The 16,375-nt window shown below is 42.6% G+C and overlaps 1 protein-coding gene and 1 pseudogene across 1 annotated transcript; one reads left to right on the forward strand and one right to left on the reverse strand.

The window, feature by feature from the left end:
• Nucleotides 1-2,000: 2,000 nt before the first annotated feature.
• Nucleotides 2,001-9,682, forward strand: LOC135504455 (GPI transamidase component PIG-T-like; annotated as a pseudogene).
• A 2,425-nt stretch (nucleotides 9,683-12,107) lies between these two features.
• Nucleotides 12,108-16,068, reverse strand: LOC135504458 (WAP four-disulfide core domain protein 2-like). The gene is made up of 4 exons (XM_064923076.1): nucleotides 15,796-16,068; nucleotides 15,235-15,381; nucleotides 12,775-12,912; nucleotides 12,108-12,426 (listed from the first exon to the last, which is right to left on the reverse strand). The coding sequence occupies exons 1-4, from the start codon at nucleotides 15,941-15,943 to the stop codon at nucleotides 12,290-12,292; spliced, it is 570 nt and encodes a 189-aa protein (XP_064779148.1). The 5' UTR covers nucleotides 15,944-16,068; the 3' UTR covers nucleotides 12,108-12,289.
• Nucleotides 16,069-16,375: the final 307 nt, after the last annotated feature.

Consider the following 16,375-nt stretch of genomic DNA (forward strand, 5'->3'; position numbering starts at 1 on the left):
TATCGGTTTGTGACAGAACAAGCAATTATAGTGTAGAGAAACATGGTACCATCTAAACTGCTGTGAAATATATTTTCCATAACCAAAAATATCGTATTTTCAGCTGTTTGAAGCTGGTGTACCATACCAGTAAAAGACGCAAAAATGAAACTAGCAAGTGAGAAATAACTTACATACGTTCTGCTTCTTAAACTTGCTTTCAATGAGAATGACAGATCTATAACTACAGTTCTATGTGAATTTGGTTGGGTCACACAAAAAGTTGCCTACTGCAGCTTTAAGAAAAAACAGCTGGATAGGCCTAGTGTTATTGGCTGAAAGGGAATCAGTACCCAAGGCCTATTGTCTATAAGTAGAGAGAGTACTAACAGAAATGAAGGGAAATGTAGTATATCAGGCTACTGGTTTAAAGGCCTAAGAAGCAACAATATAAAGCATCCTGCTCGGCTTGACTGTGTAGCTATGAAAAACACAGATACATTAATTTATCCTATTCTGTTACATCAACATATGATATGTTCAATTTATCAAACAATGAATCCGATGTAAATATTGCTGGTAACAAAGCAAGTTTAGATCAGTCACTATGCGCATCTTTTGCGCAGTGATGATTGTCCATAATAGACTAAATTATTTAATCATATTGGTCAACATGACACGCGGTTAAGGAAGTAGGCGCCGTCATTCAGTAGTCGGGAAAAAGAAAGCGCACAGGTGCAATGTTTATATGCTGGCGTTCGTTCTTTGTGGATTAGTATACGTGTTTGTTACAGCAGACGTACAAGAAACAAATCAGGTGAAAGATGCCGAGGGCCAAACCCATGCCGTGGAAGAGGAGAGGCAATGAGAGGCTACCGAGGTCGAAACGAATCTATCGTTAACAGATACTCCAAGCGACAACGAAGCTGACCATGTTCAAACCTATGACATCCCTCCACCACCTCCCGCAAAAGACAAAATCCAAGAGGCCGCGGAAGAGGAGAGGCGGGACTCTCTCGAAACTAACATAGTAGCTGTTCCAAGCGACAAAGTTGACCATGTCTCTGACACTTAGACGACCCTCCACCACCGTCCGAAAAAGATCGGTTTCAGGAAGAGTTGGTGATCAGACCATTGCATTCTGGGGATACTTACGCCAGCTTCCAGTTCCGAACCTTGTGGGATACGGACGTCTTGCGAGGAAATAAAGGTAAAGAGTTTGATTTGAAATTATATTTGGGTCAATCACATAATGTTCTTGTCATCTATCTAGTAGCCACACTGGGACAATAGCCATCAGTGCATCTTCAGTCAAGGTCCTGTAGTGTATACCCTCCGTGCAGGCTTTTGTTCCAGCACAGCACTAAACATATTTGATTCAACCAACCAATCAATGGCTTGAGGAGTTGAATAGTTGAACAAGGTGTTGGTGCTGGTAGACTATGTTGACTGTTGCTTAGTCGGACTAATCAGACTTGTAATACACAATTAATTGATATATACAGTCAAACTAATGCCTGCAAAATTGTGTAGATGTTCCTTACAAGCCAGAATGTTGAATAAAATTACGTTTTAAACTTACTCTATCGGTTGTCTGTGCTATTTGTCCTTCAGGTGCTCGAAAATTGATACAAAAATATCCACAGGAAATTGTTTACCTAACTTTTTAGTTAGCTATTGCAACCAGCATGCCATGACAATGGTATATTCTGAATCAGGGTAGGACGGAGAACAATCAACACTTTAAAAAAAACATTGGTGTGATTTTTATTTTTGAAATGTTAAATTCCTATTTCAATTTTTTTTTTTATAAAAAAATATGTGGATTGGTCTCTGTCCTCCCCTGATTCAGAATATACCATGTTCATTGTCATGGCATGCTTGTTTCAATAGGTTCTCTTGTTAATAGCTAACGAAAGTTGGGTAAACAATACTTTCCTGTGTATTTTTCTATACATTTTCGAGCAGCAGAAGAACAAATAGCACAGACAACCAGTAGAGTAAGTTAAAATGTAATTTTATTAAACATTCTGGCTTGTAAGGAATATTTATACAATTTTGCAGGCATTAGTTCCAGGCTGTATATACCAATTAATTGTCTATTGCGAGCTGATTAATCAGAGTAACTTGCTGTGCATTCACTGTCATCAGTACTTAGGCCCCATGCCTAATTTGCCCGACAGTTATGTCCAAGTCAACATACTAGTGTTATAGGCAACTCACTGTTTTGCCCCCAAATGTATATTTTCAATCTCCCACCACCAAATCTCTGGGCCAGGTGATTTCGAAGTTCTCTGTGAGTGAGCTCCACATCTCCTTCACTCAGGGCTACTGGAGGACCATGCAGTGGGGCCAGCCTTTCCTACCGTCGCCCCCTGGTGCCGAACTGTGGGTATGGTTTCAGGACACTAACTGAGTGAGTGTGTATGTAACGCATGTGAAACGGCTAGCTTAGTTAGCGGTGCGCGCTAAATAGCGTTTCAATCGGTGACGTCACTTGCTCTGAGACCTTAAAGTAGTAGTTCCCCTTGGCTTTTGTGGAGCGATGGGTAACGATGCTTCGTGGGTGACTGTTGTTGATGTGTGCAGATGGTCCCTGGTTTGCGCTGGGGTATGGGTGAGGGGACGGTCTAAAGTTATACTGTTACATGTATATACTGTATATTTAGCCACACATGTTCACTTTCCTTACTATTGAAAATAACATAGCAGCTATATATCTGTCATCATGGTTGGTAGTCAAATATATCCATACGTATGCGTGGCGCTAGTTTCACCCATTTTGTAGTGACAGCCTGCACCACTTTCATTTGGCCTATTGAGTCTTTGACCAGGAATGTGTCACAACATTTCACAGCCATGTCTTTTTGTCACTGGTGGCAGATACTGCCATTTTACCCTATCGTCATTTCTCCCAAACTATATTAGCATTGAAATTCTATTGAATTATGTCATTTCGTCCATTGTCTTTTAGTGTGGACATTGCCTGGAAAGAGCTGACCAACGTCCTCTCAGGGATCTTCTGTGCCTCGCTGAATTTCATTGACTCCACCAACACGGTGCAGCCCAGTGCCTCCTTCAAGCCTCTAGGCATGGGCAATGGTAAGTGTTAATGGGATATGTTTTAATAAATTATTAGAATATTATACTGTGAAACATAACTCTGAAACCATATGATTGTATGAAATTGATTAGAATCATTAGGTTATTTTAATGCTGTGTTTGTTTTTGTCAGTAGAATTATATATCCGGGAGTGTAGTTCTTAGTCAGAATTAATGTTTTGGTGACAATATGTCTAGTATCTTGATAACAGACTGTCTGAGCAAGATTTGGTGCCGAGCAAGATTCGTTGACGACCTTGGCTGGGGGCACTGAGTACTTCCCAGGGTCTCTCCCTATCTTGAGGGAGGGCGGGAAGAAGCTATTCTCACAGACTCCCCTAATCTCTGTTGGCTGGGTAGCAGGACAGTGTGGGTGTAGGATACCTAATGTTTTGTGTGGAAGTATGTGTGCCACTATAAATGAAGGTCTTTGTACTGTGCACGCCAGAACGTTCCCGTGAATAAACATTTGACTATTGTGAACTGGGCCTCTGTCTGTTTTCATTCCAACCAGTATCTTACAAATCCCGGTCACAGACTGAGTAATTTAAATGAATTGGTTTATGATCATTGAGAACCTAATTCTCGTGACAGTAAGGCACCCAAGTCTCTACGGTAGCTAGCTTGCCTCTGACCAGAGAGCAGGCTCGTATTCATAAGGGATCAAATGGAAGAAAACGATCTGAAATGGGGAGGTATCATCTGGAATTATCTAATAAGAAACACTTTTCTACGGTATGCCTTAATGAACAAGACCACGTGCCAACCAATGCTTTGCATATGCACTCAAAGGAATCATGACACAGTTCTGGAATTAGATAGTACTGTATTATTAAAGATGTGAAACTATACCGTGTTGTGTGATTCTCCATAATGATATTCTCCATAAAACCTGTCACTGTTGATTAGTCCGAGCCTTTATATGACACTCGGCTACTGTTGTTTCAGGACTGGCAGTGCAAGTCCACAGCATGGGAGCTGAGACAGACACTGAACGTGGTGTTTGACCTGCACTCCTCTGGCCAGGGCAAATGAGGTGAGAGAGGCCTCTCCTCATTCAGTATTATACCCCTTTCACATACCGAGCTGAGCCAAGCTGTACTGCGCTGGCCTGGTTATGCCTCCACCATATAGTTGTTGGAAACGTGGACAGTGTGAATGGAAAATATCTAAGCCAGTACAGTGTACGTCGACTTGATAGTGTGAAAAGGGTATAACAAAAAATCTTAACGCAACATGTAAAGTGTTGGTTTCATGAGCTGAAATAAAAGATTCCAGACATTTTATTTCTCTAAAATGTTGTGCACAAATTTGTTTACATCACTGTTAGTGAGCATTTATTCTTTGCCAAGATAATCCAGCCACCTGACAGGTGTGGCATATCAAGAAGCTGACTAAACAGCATGATCATTGCACAGGTGCACCTTGTGCTGAGGACAATAAAAGGCCACTCTAAAATGTGCAGTTTTGTCACACAAGACAATGCCATAGATGTTTTGAGGGAGTGTGCAATTGGCATGCTGTGACTGCAGGAATGTCCAGCCCGGGACCTCCACATCTGGCTTCTTCACCTGCTGGATCGTCTGAGACCAACCACCCGGAGAGCTGATGAAACTGGGTTTGCACAACCAAAGGATTTCTGCATAAACTGTCAGAAACCGTCTCAGGGAAGCTCATCTGTTTGCTCATCGTCCTCACCAGGGTCTTGAGCTAACTGCAGTTTGGCGTCGTAACTGACTTCAGTGGGAAAATGCTCACCTTTGATGGACACTGGCACGGTTGAGATGTCTACTCTTTACAGATGAATCCCAGTTTCAAATGGCAGACGGTGTGTACTGCGTCTTGTGGGCGAGAGATTTGCTGATGTCAACGTTGTGAACAAAGTGCGTGGTGGGTTTATGGTGTGGGCAGGCATAAGCTACGGACAATGAACACAATTGCATTTTGATGGCAATTTGCATGCACAGAGATACAGTGATGTGATCCTGAGGCCCATTGTTGTGCCATCACCTCATTTTTCAGCATGATAATGCATCACCCCAATGTAACGTTTGTCCTCTTCTTCTGACGAGGAGTAAGAGAGGTCAGACCAATGTGCAACGTGGTAAGTGTCCATAACAATACTTTATTTACATGAACACTACACTACAAAATAACAACGTGAAATACCGAAACAAACTAAACAATCCCGTGTGGCACAAACACTGACACGGAAAATAATCACCCACAACTCAAAAGTGAAACCAGGCTACCTAAGTATGGTTCTCAATCAGGGATAACGATTGACAGCTGCCTCTGATTGAGAACCATACTAGGCCAAACACAGAAATCCCAAAACATAGAAAAAGGAACAAAGACAACCCACCCAACTCACGCCCTGACCATACTAAAACAAAGACATAACAGCAGAACTAAGGTCAGAACGTGACACCCATGTCGCAAGGATCTATGCACAATTCCCGGAAGCTGAAAATGTCTCAGATCTTCCATGGCCTGCATACTCACCAGACATGTCACCCATTTGAGCATGTTTGGGATGCTTTGGATTGACACGTAGGACAGGGTGTTCCAGTTCCCGCCAATGTCCAGCAACTTCACACAGCCATTGAAGAGGAGTGGGACAAAATTCCACAGACCACAATCAACTCTATGTGAAGGAGATGTCGTGCTGCATGAGGTAAATGGTTGTCACACCAGATACAGACGGATTTTCTGATCCACACCCTACCTTTTTTTTTAGTATCTGTGACCAACAGATGCATATCTGTATTCCCAGTCAAGTGAAATCCATAGATTGGGCCTATTGCATCTATTTCAATTGACTGATTTCCTTATATGAACTTTAACTCGGTAACATTTTTGTGTTTATTGTTGTTCAGTGTAGTATCACCACACTATTGCTAAAACATGCTGGTATTGCCAAGCTGTACAGTATCTTCCTCTCTGACGCTGCTTCATGTAGGTGCATTTGCATGCTAGCTATATTTTTTAAGTGGATTTCAAATTGCAACACTTTACAATAAAATTAAAATGAAGGAGATAATGAACAACCTTTCATGTAAAAGTAATTTCTTTCTACTGTGGTGTACAGACATTGCCCTTCTAAGCTCCATGAAAAAGACTGGTCACTGCATTTTGAAACATACAAAATGGAGGACATGAACATGATGTGTTGGGTTACTGGGTGTTTCCACAGAGTGGTCCCTGTTCAAGATGTTCTCTCATAAAGTGTACGTGGACGTCACAGACAACCCTCAGGTAAGTAACCTTACGTGACTAACGTTACATGACCGCATACTTTACACAACTAACTTTACATTACCTCAAACTTTATATGAATCCAAATTCTATTTAGTTAGCAGACGGTCTTACTCAGAATGACTTAGTTACTTAATACAGTCAAGGAACAGAGCATGAATTTTGAGTTTCAAAAGCAAATTCTTTTGAAGTAAGAAGAAAAGTCAGCAGTCAGCACCAATAATATGTACCAAAGTTCAAACAATTATCAACACTCCGTGGTCTTCCTATTGAAATGAGCCTTTCTCAGACTGACCTCTTTGTGCATGCCAAGCTTTAGTCCAATCACTGACATACCTGCTACAATGGTGCATCGAAAGTAGTTGGCTGAGCATCGCGTGTGCGCCTGCGTGTTTTGTTTATACTAAAACACCAGTCAACGCTACTTGTATAGAGTAGTGCAATGGGGTCTGGCTCTCAAGCTGTAGGGTTCAAACAAATTCTCCAGCTTGTTGTCACCTACAAGGGATCAGAGATCTGGAGTGAGGTTCACGTCAGGGCGGGCAACTACGTCAGATTCGATGTAACGCGGAACACTACAAATGAGTTTCTATTTTAATCACGTTCATGTTCTTCTGTAAACTGGACTGTAAATTCAGTTTTCTTTATTGTAAACTGCCACCGAGCGCCATTGTGCTACATGTATTTGTGGAATGAAAATCTATTTATCTCTATCAATCCTATGGTAGTTGAGCAGGAATAGATTGTTGTTGTTTTTCCCCTTTAAAGGGGGAGCAGTTTGAATTGAGTCTAGCCACACCCCTGTTGAGCCAGGCTGTGGTGCTGGGGGATCGGAGAACCTACTCGGTCTATGACCTCACCAACCAGGCAACGTTCGGGCAGACGCGCTCCCTCAACATGCTGCTGTGCTGGAGAGCAGCCGAGAGTGGTGAGTGAGTGACACCGGGCAAGGACACGACTCCATATGTGGGCTGCGTTTCATTCCAGAAAAGATGTTCCCTCGACTGTCTGTTCACTTCCCGTACACAAGTGGAATAAGAAACAGTCCCTATTCCTCTTGTGTATTTTTGTTTTATTTAAAAAACTGCTCAATCCAATTACAATGCTGTTACTAAGGTACTAAGAAATTAGTTAATATGTTGTTGGCAATAGTATAATTTGCAGTTACTACAAAGTATGATCATGTAATGTACGTGTTACAGAAAAGGGAAGATTTTCTGATATGAAGGAATTTTGATGTAGGGCCATATAGAAATTATATATATGTAGACCATATAGAAATTCTATTTTAGTAATTCTATTTCTATTATTGACCATATGAACGCTCCCTCCTTTCCTGCCACCAGGAGACATGCTGCGCCCTCTACTTCACGGAGAGCGCTACGTGGCGGGCTACGGGCTGCAGACGGGGGAGATCCACACCCTGGTGTACAAACACCACACATACCGGGCCTTCCCTGTGCTCCTGCTGGACACCGTGCCCTGGTACCTGCGCCTCTACATTCACACGCTCACCGCACCAGAAAGTGTCGCGACAACAAACCCAGTGAGTACTGCTGCTGCTCACCTGCTGACACTGTTTCACCTATGCCTGGGTCTAGTTCATTAGGCACCAAACCCGAAGAAAGCGGACTAAAACAGGGAGGGACCACCTGGCCAAGTCTAATATGAAACGATGGTTTTTGTTTTCCGTTGCAACACATTTTCTGTTGGGTCCCCTACTGAACATGACCCCGGTTCCTTTTTGATCAACTAACTTTTAGATTTGTGCACTTTGAAGAAGTAGGGCCTAATGTTGATATGAATTTCAGCTACCTATTGAAAGCTCTTGAGGGAAAGGCCTATCTGCCCACATGGGGAGAACATGCTTCAGTATCATAAATGTGTAACTAATAGATATGCACACTACATGTCAATGTTTTTAATTGTATATTCTGTGTGTAATGTCTTTATTTTTAAGCCTTGAGACAATTGAGACATGGACAAGACAATCATTTAAGTGCCTTTGAACATGGTATGGTAGTAGGTGCCAGGCGCACCGGTTTGTGTCAAGAACTGCAACTCTGCTGGGATTTTCACGCTCAACAGTTTTCCGTGTCTGTCAAGAATGGTCCACCACCCAAAGGACATCCAGCCAACTTGACACAACTGTCGGAAGCATCCCTGTGAAATGCTTTCGACACCCTGTAGAGTTCATGCCCTGACGAATTCAGGCTGTTTTGCAGGGTGCAACTTAACATTAGGAACACCTTCATGATATTTTGTGTATATTCTTACTTACTTGCTAGTCTTTCCTGGTTGTACAAATAAATACATGTTTCCTTTCTTCTTCTCTACCTAGGTTACATCCACCACCAGCCGTACAAAGGCCTCCTTCAGCCCCACCTGCTGGAGATGTTGGTCCAGCTGCCTCCTAACTCTGTGACCGAGGTCACCGTGCAGTTTGAGAGGGCACTCCTGAAGTGGACGGAGTACACCCCCGACCCCAACCACGGCTTCTACGTCGGGTATAACTTTGTCCCAAGCAAGCTCAATCAAGCCCAGCTAGTATGAAGTTATTTTAAATATTTGTCTTGACTTTGATTCTGAATGAAGATGGGGCCTTGGCTAAAATTGACATACCACTTGCTTGTAGTCTGCAGATATTCAAGTTTCCAGTAGCAGATATTTGATGAAATGTTGTCCCTCGCTTCAGGTCTTCTGTTATCAGCGCTCATGTGCCCAGTGTTGTCGCCATGGATACCAACAGCACCCAGGAACGCCCGCTTTTCAGCAGCTTGTGAGTCATAAGGCTGTTTATTTTCTTTTAAGTACAGGTTGAACACTTACGTAGCAGTTGTCTTAAGCGTTTTAGTTTATCACCTGATGTAATGCAATTTTTAAGGAAATTACGCCAAATAAATCTTCTTTTGGAAGTAGTGTATCATTCCTCAATTCCATTGATTTTGAATGGAATTGACCTCCAACCCTCATAGGTTATTATAATTCATTTCTGTCTACCCAGTTTCCCGTGTAAAGAGGAGTCCAGTTACTTCATGCGGGTCGACGCGGAGCCTCTGCTGGTGAACCTGCCCACCCCTGACTTCAGCATGCCCTACAACGTCATCTGCCTCACCTGCACCGTGATGGCCGTGGGTTACGGCTCCCTCTACAACCTCCTGACCCGCACCTTCCTGGTGGAGGAGCTCGGGCCTGGCCAAACGGCTAGGCAACATCATCCGCAGGCTCAGGGGTGTGCCACTGCTGTGATGGGCCAGAATGCTATTATGCTAAAGCTAACAACATTATCAAGCACATTTTTGCAGTGGGGCAATGAGGTCAGTGATTACACCACTTGGGAAACGTGAAGGTAAGTTTCAGGGAGATGCTTCTTTAAACATGGGAAGCTTCTGCAATAAAAAAACAAAACTCTCAGTTCTGTTTTGTGGAGGACAAAGAAGTTAAACATGAGACTTTATGAAGTGTCATGGATTCGATGGACGCTTAAGGCATTTTCTCACCGTGAGGAGCAGAAAGGGTGGCGTTTCTTCAGTGCACTACTACTGCTGGTGTAGTTGAACAGAGAATAAGGCCGTTTTAATGGAACCAAAGTGTTTTCTGCAGGTTTCAGTGGGGAAAGTTCGCTGCCAGACGCGGCAGCAGATCACAGCAAGCTGTGATATATCTGTAACTGGAAAAAGTAATGAGCCATTGCTCTAGAAAGATCCGATGCACCTCTTCAATCTAAACAGAAATAATATTTGTACTTTAAGTTGATGTTGAAAAGTTAAGTGCACTGACTTACAGAGCTTTCATAAGCAGTTAGTTGGATTTCGGCAAACGTTTTGTTAATTGCTCACAGAACCAGTAAACATGGTTGTACTTGAAGAAAATCCAACCATCTCTACAAGAAACGGCCATTGATTTGACCAGATTTGTCTTAGCTTTGTCTGTGTTTCTTATTGACGTTTTTGTGTTCTAAAAATGTTGGCAACTTTGGTAAGCCTTTCTAGCACAGATACCCACCACTCAAATTTAAGAACTGATTTACCAAGACAAATATACCCTTAATACATTTGACTTTTTAAGACTGCTCATTTTTTTGTGTACTAAAACTGCTGTTGATTCTTCACATTTTACCGAACAGCATGAGAATGTTTGAAGAAATGGGGTAACTTGGGCTATTTGTCTTTTTAATAAAATTGGCAACTGTCCAAACATTTTTTTTCAAGTACTACGGTTTCATAAGAAGAAATACACGGAGGCTTGTGGAGAACATAGATCAGAACATAGAAAAAAGGATTGCACACTTGAAGAATGATGTGGACTCTCTCATCCCAGTCCAAAACAGTACGTTTGGACTGATAGAGAACTCCTGGAGGATAAATGAACACTTAGCCGCTGAGCATGGATTGGATCAACTGTACCGTAATCCAGTTTAGGAGTCTTCACGACATAACATAAGCAGTCATAACAGCTGATGTAATTCTATGATGAGCCATACAGTATGGACCTATTCAGGCAGATGTAATTTAAAAAATGTATTTTACCTTTTTAACTAGGCAAGTCAGTTAAGAACAAATTGTTATTTTCAATGACAGCCTAGGAACAAGTGGGTTAACTGGGGCAGAACAACATATTTTCATAACCAGGGCAGAACAACAGATTTTTACCATGTCAGCTCGGATGCGATCTTGCAAACGTTTGGCTCCTAGTCCAACGCTCTAACCACTAGGCTACCTGCCGCCATTACAGAACATTTCAGATAGAAATGTATCATGAACAGATATCATGGTCTACTTTATCAGATAAAATGGAACAGACACTTTCCCTAGTCTATTTTAATGCACCCAGTACACTTTCTGTATCCCATCTCACTTGCCTCAGCTGTGGAAGTGTGTATGTGAAGGGGAGGGAGCGGATGATTATTTTCTCTATAAACAAGCTTGGCCTCACTCCTGCCAAGTTCCAACAGAACACAGACACACAGAGGTCTCTTTCTTTGCAAGTCAGCAATTTCCTCTCGCACGTGTTTGGCACTAGAGTGGGGGGAAAAAAGCCCTCAGCATTCCAAATAAAAAGCCTTGTTTATACCTGCTGCTAACAGGCGTGCTGTGTCCTGATCTTCTCCACATTCAGATTGTGCCCACATTTTCAGACATCTGTCTGCACGTGGTATTAAAATGTGTCTCCTATCTGTCCATGGTGTACTCATTGTGACCAGATTTCCTGGTCTATCCCTGTATGCAAATTATTTGACTGATATTCTTTCAATATAATGTTTATTTAAATGTACATATTGATGCCACAAGTCTATTGTGCCACCTGTAAATGATAGAGGGCAGGATAGTGATGATTTAAATGGTTTCACTGACCAGAGCCGTTTACAAATGCGTGCCTGACTACCTCCGGCGGTGGGCAGGATCAGGACAGAGGATGCATGTTAGAACCAGGTATAAACAGGGCTAATGAGGGTCATGTCCGGTTTAATAGCTCTGCTGAACTCAGTCCATTTAGACAGGGAAGTGGGTATACACTGGCAGGGAACACAGAAACGTTGTGCAGAGTTGGGGGAGGTGTTGTAACACTAGAAACCTGAGTGCTCCAGATAAATCCCTGACCAAATAGAAGAATAAGCACTGAATCTGGTGGAAAAACGGAATGTGGAAAGACGGAACGTGTACATACTTGAGCAATTTCCATTCTTAGTGTGTTTCATCATTTGTCGTTGTAGCTCAGCGCCGGCATAAAAAGAAACTAGATTTCCACCAACAAGGTAATACATGTACTGGAATGTATATAAAGGCTGCACATACCGCTTTATTGATTGCAATACAAACAAGTACAACCCCCCTCTAAAAAAAAACAACAAGCATTCCTCTTCTTGAAGGAGAACTCTTCTTTTTTTATTGAAATGATTTGAGGAGTCTATGAGTGTTGTCACTTCTCTCCAGACCCAAACCTTGCTGTCCTATGAGCAGGGCTCACTGCAGGCGTGGCCGCAGGTTGTCCGGCAACACTTCTGTTCCTCGGGGCACTGGCCGTCATGGTAACAGTACTCAGCACACATGGGGGTCCCCTTAGGCAGGGCACAGCGACCAGGTTTCACTAAGGCAACAGAAAAAATGTGTTTCATTATAAAGTAGCAACATACTGTAGGTTTATGGTAGGAACAGCCTACACTGACTATTCCCATTAAAGTTTTACAATTACAATGACTTGGAATCTTTCTTATTCTATAGCTGGAATGCTCAGGGTCATATATATAGACTCTATGTGCCTGCATGGCTCTTGGAAATGTTCTTAATTGAGTGTCTCAGCTCTAAAGAGAGTATGTGAAATATATTGATCTTTGTGTATGTACATTACAAGATCCAGCTTTCTTGTTTCCAGAATAATGCAGCAATAATGAATGCAGTGGATGTGTGTATCTGTCACTCTGGGACCATATCCTACCTGTGTATGGTGCAATGCACTCATGCCCACATCCATTGTGGCAGCATTTTTCATCATTGGGGCAGTCACTGTCATTGGAACAGAACTCGGCACACATCCCTGAACCCCATCGTCTGCGAGGGCACACTCCTGGCTTTGCTTTGGAAACACAATTTGCAGAGCAGACGTGTCAGGGAACCCAACTTACCATGAAGAGACATGAACTACTTTCTGAAAATCTGTCATATTTGTGACTAGATATTTAGTCCCCATCAACAATGTTTCCCTCAAGCCTATGTTCCCTCAAGCCTATGTTCTCTCAGCCCTATGTTCCCTCAGTAATCACTGAAACCATTTCAATCAAAACTGGCACAAATGCTTATTGATATAAGGTTAAAAAAAGGTGATTATTTCAGCATGTACACAAATAGTTAAGTAATACTAGTTAAGGGTATATGGGACCTATTGGATATGTGCAATCACTGTGACCTTGACCTTTTGTCAATATTACAGACAAATTCTATTTTCTAAGATAGATTATTATTCATATTTGTTTTGCATCTACTTAAGTAAAAATACATGTAATACCTTATTGGAGAAGTTCTATGCAAGGTACAAACAAATGCATCTTTAACTGTTATTGATGGTTCTTATTCATTCATGCAACATTGGAGCAACTCACCAAAAGACCTGTGTACATCAAGGATGTGAAAGATATACACAATGTAAAATATTTGTGTTCAGTTTTTCCTCATCTGAACCACGGGTACATTCCTTGCTCCTCCAAAAATAATCGATATTGAGAGATTTTGAAAAAAGGTTACTCCTCTCATTTGGGTTGCCGACACCTGGTTTAGAAGATAGAAAGAACTGAGGGGATTTAGGGCTGAGGAAACATAGAGCTGAGGGAACATAGGGCTGAGAGAACATAGGGCTGAGAGAACATAGGGCTGAGAGAACATAGGGCTGAGAGAACATAGAGCTGAGGGAACATAGAGCTGAGGGAACATAGGGCTGAGGGAACATAGAGCTGAGGGAACATAGGGCTGAGAGAACATAGGGCTGAGAGAACATAGGGCTGAGAGAACATAGGGCTGAGAGAACATAGGGCTGAGAGAACATAGGGCTGAGGGAACATAGGGCTGAAGGAACATAGGGCTGAGAGAACATAGGGCTGAGAGAACATAGGGCTGAGAGAACATAGGGCTGAGAGAACATAGGGCTGAGGGAACATAGGGCTGAAGGAACATAGAGCTGAGGAAACATAGAGCTGAGAGAACATAGGGCTGAGAGAACATAGGGCTGAAGGAACATAGAGCTGAGGAAACATAGAGCTGAGAGAACATAGGGCGGAGGGAACATAGGGCTGAGGGAACATAGGGCTGAGAGAACATAGGGCTGAGGGAACATAGGGCTGAGGGAACATAGGGCTGAGAGAACATAGGGCTGAGAGAACATAGGGCTGAGGGAACATAGGGCTGAGAGAACATAGGGCTGAGGGAACATAGGGCTGAGAGAACATAGGGCTGAAGGAACATAGAGCTGAGGAAACATAGAGCTGAGAGAACATAGGGCGGAGGGAACATAGGGCTGAGAGAACATAGGGCGGAGGGAACATAGGGCTGAGAGAACATAGGGCGGAGGGAACATAGGGCGGAGGGAACAGAGCTGAGGGAACATAGGGCTGAATGATCTTAGGGCTGAGGGAACACATGGCTGAGGGAACATAGAGCTGAGGGAACATAGGGCTGAAGGAACTTAGGGCTGAGGGAACATAGGGCTGAGAGAACATAGGGCTGTGGGAACTGAAGGAACAAAGGGCTGTAGGAACAGACATGGTCCCATACCAACCATTAGTTTGTGCGATTAAGGGGGGGGCTGTGTTTGAGAGACAAGGGCGGATCCTGAAAACGGTTCTTCTCACAAAAACATCTGTAAACTCCTAACGGTTTGAGCTACAAACTATTATGAACCCCACTATAAAAAACTGAGACGCTCATGAACTCGCACTGTTTTGCTCTACGAAGCTCACAAGCCACACAAGAGTCGATAGAAAGCAAAGGTTCTTCTACATAAAAGATCATAGGACACCCCCGAACATATGTCTATAATACTGTAATAAGCTCACATTGTTGCTGTCACAAACTCCACACAGTTGTCACTGACTAGTTGGACATTAATTTCTCACTAAGCAAAACATTTCTGTAAAAAAATGTTTTTATCAGGTTATTGTTTGGTGGACCTCATTTTTTTGTTGTTGACATTAGTCAATAATACTCATGAAGGCAACACATGTGTAAAATTCTTTTTCGTTACATTTCTACTAATACTTTCATTGTACTGAAATGAAAATCGTAAAACACTTAATTGTGAGGCTAAATATGAAGGCTGTACATATAGATCAATGAAAGTAGTGAAAAAACAGATATCTAGGTATCCCTGGGCCCGATGAGGTTAATAAGCCAGTCAGGTTTTTCTTACTGAAGGCAGGTGGGACACACACTGCGCCGCAGTCAAATACGCAGCATTTGTCATCTCCAGGACAGTCCTCATCGCAAAAGCATCCCTTGTGGGATGGCACCACGTTCAGAAGCCGCGGGCATTGACCTGCCTTTGGGAGGATTGGCACTGTGAGAGAGCAGGAGGAATCGTTGGAGTGAACTTGGGCGACCTCAAATCAAGTTAATTAAGGTGTAATTACATTACGGCAACGGATTACAAAAACAGAAGCTTTTTCGTTCATTTTCGGTACCTGCACATTCAGTGTAGGATATGCGTAAAATGGCCAAGTGTAAGGCTGAATTGTTTCAACCAGCAAATTTAAATCATAATGGCTGGCTCGTGTTTTTAGTGAGTAAAACAACACAATAAGATGCAAAATAGCCTATACACTATTAGGCCTATATAGGCTAGTCACTTGTGTCTCACATCACAAAGGTTGGCCTACATGTCAAATGGCTACTTAAAATAACTAATCAAATTGCCTTACTTTGTTTCATGAAAAATAGTGACAAATAATGCAAAGTAATTTTAACAACTCACCTGTAGAATTGCCTCCAGTTCCTGCAGCAGAAATTATTTTCAAATCAAATGCCAACAGAACAATAACCAATGCACAAAGCGCTGACGAATTCATTTCCATGCTGACTTCAAGACTGTACTTGGAGCAAATAGTCCAAATAGATTTCATAGAAGAGAGACCTGGGCCACGTTCAGTATGAAAAAACGTTGGGCATCATTCAATTAAACGGAAACGGGGCAGTTCTGAACGACCAGTTGAAAAACGCGGAGGGGTTGGGTTGTTGTTTCAGGCCAGGGTTGGGGAACTCTCTCAGCATATATATATATGAACGCCAGCAAGGCCGCTGCCCTTTGAAAACTCATTGCTTCATGCCACCACACCTTATTAAATATCAGTGAGTGACACCCGCCACACCCACCTAATGGAGCAAACATACGCCAAAGTCTGTTCAAGAACGTTTTGGGGAAACGTGTCGTTCAGTACAAACCGTCACGAACATAGCAAACGTTTATTCGAACTGAACGCATTCCAAAGGAGAGCCCAACGCATAGAGAATAATAGACCTGCATGGTCCCTATGTCCCTCATTTTACATTCCGAG

This window comes from Oncorhynchus masou, chromosome 18 (assembly GCF_036934945.1).
Source record: "Oncorhynchus masou masou isolate Uvic2021 chromosome 18, UVic_Omas_1.1, whole genome shotgun sequence".
NCBI classification, from domain to species: Eukaryota; Metazoa; Chordata; class Actinopteri; order Salmoniformes; family Salmonidae; genus Oncorhynchus; species Oncorhynchus masou.

Bases quoted from the DNA above. Each gene is read 5' to 3' on its own strand.
- LOC135504458 (XM_064923076.1), bottom strand. From the start codon at position 15,943: ATGAAATCTATTTGGACTATTTGCTCCAAGTACAGTCTTGAAGTCAGC. The intron at 15,382-15,795 runs GTGAGTTGTTAA...GCTCTCTCACAG, and splicing joins AACTGGAGGCAATTCTACAG to TGCCAATCCTCCCAAAGGCA. The intron at 12,913-15,234 runs GTAAGAAAAACC...GTGTTTCCAAAG, and splicing joins GTGTGTCCCACCTGCCTTCA to CAAAGCCAGGAGTGTGCCCT.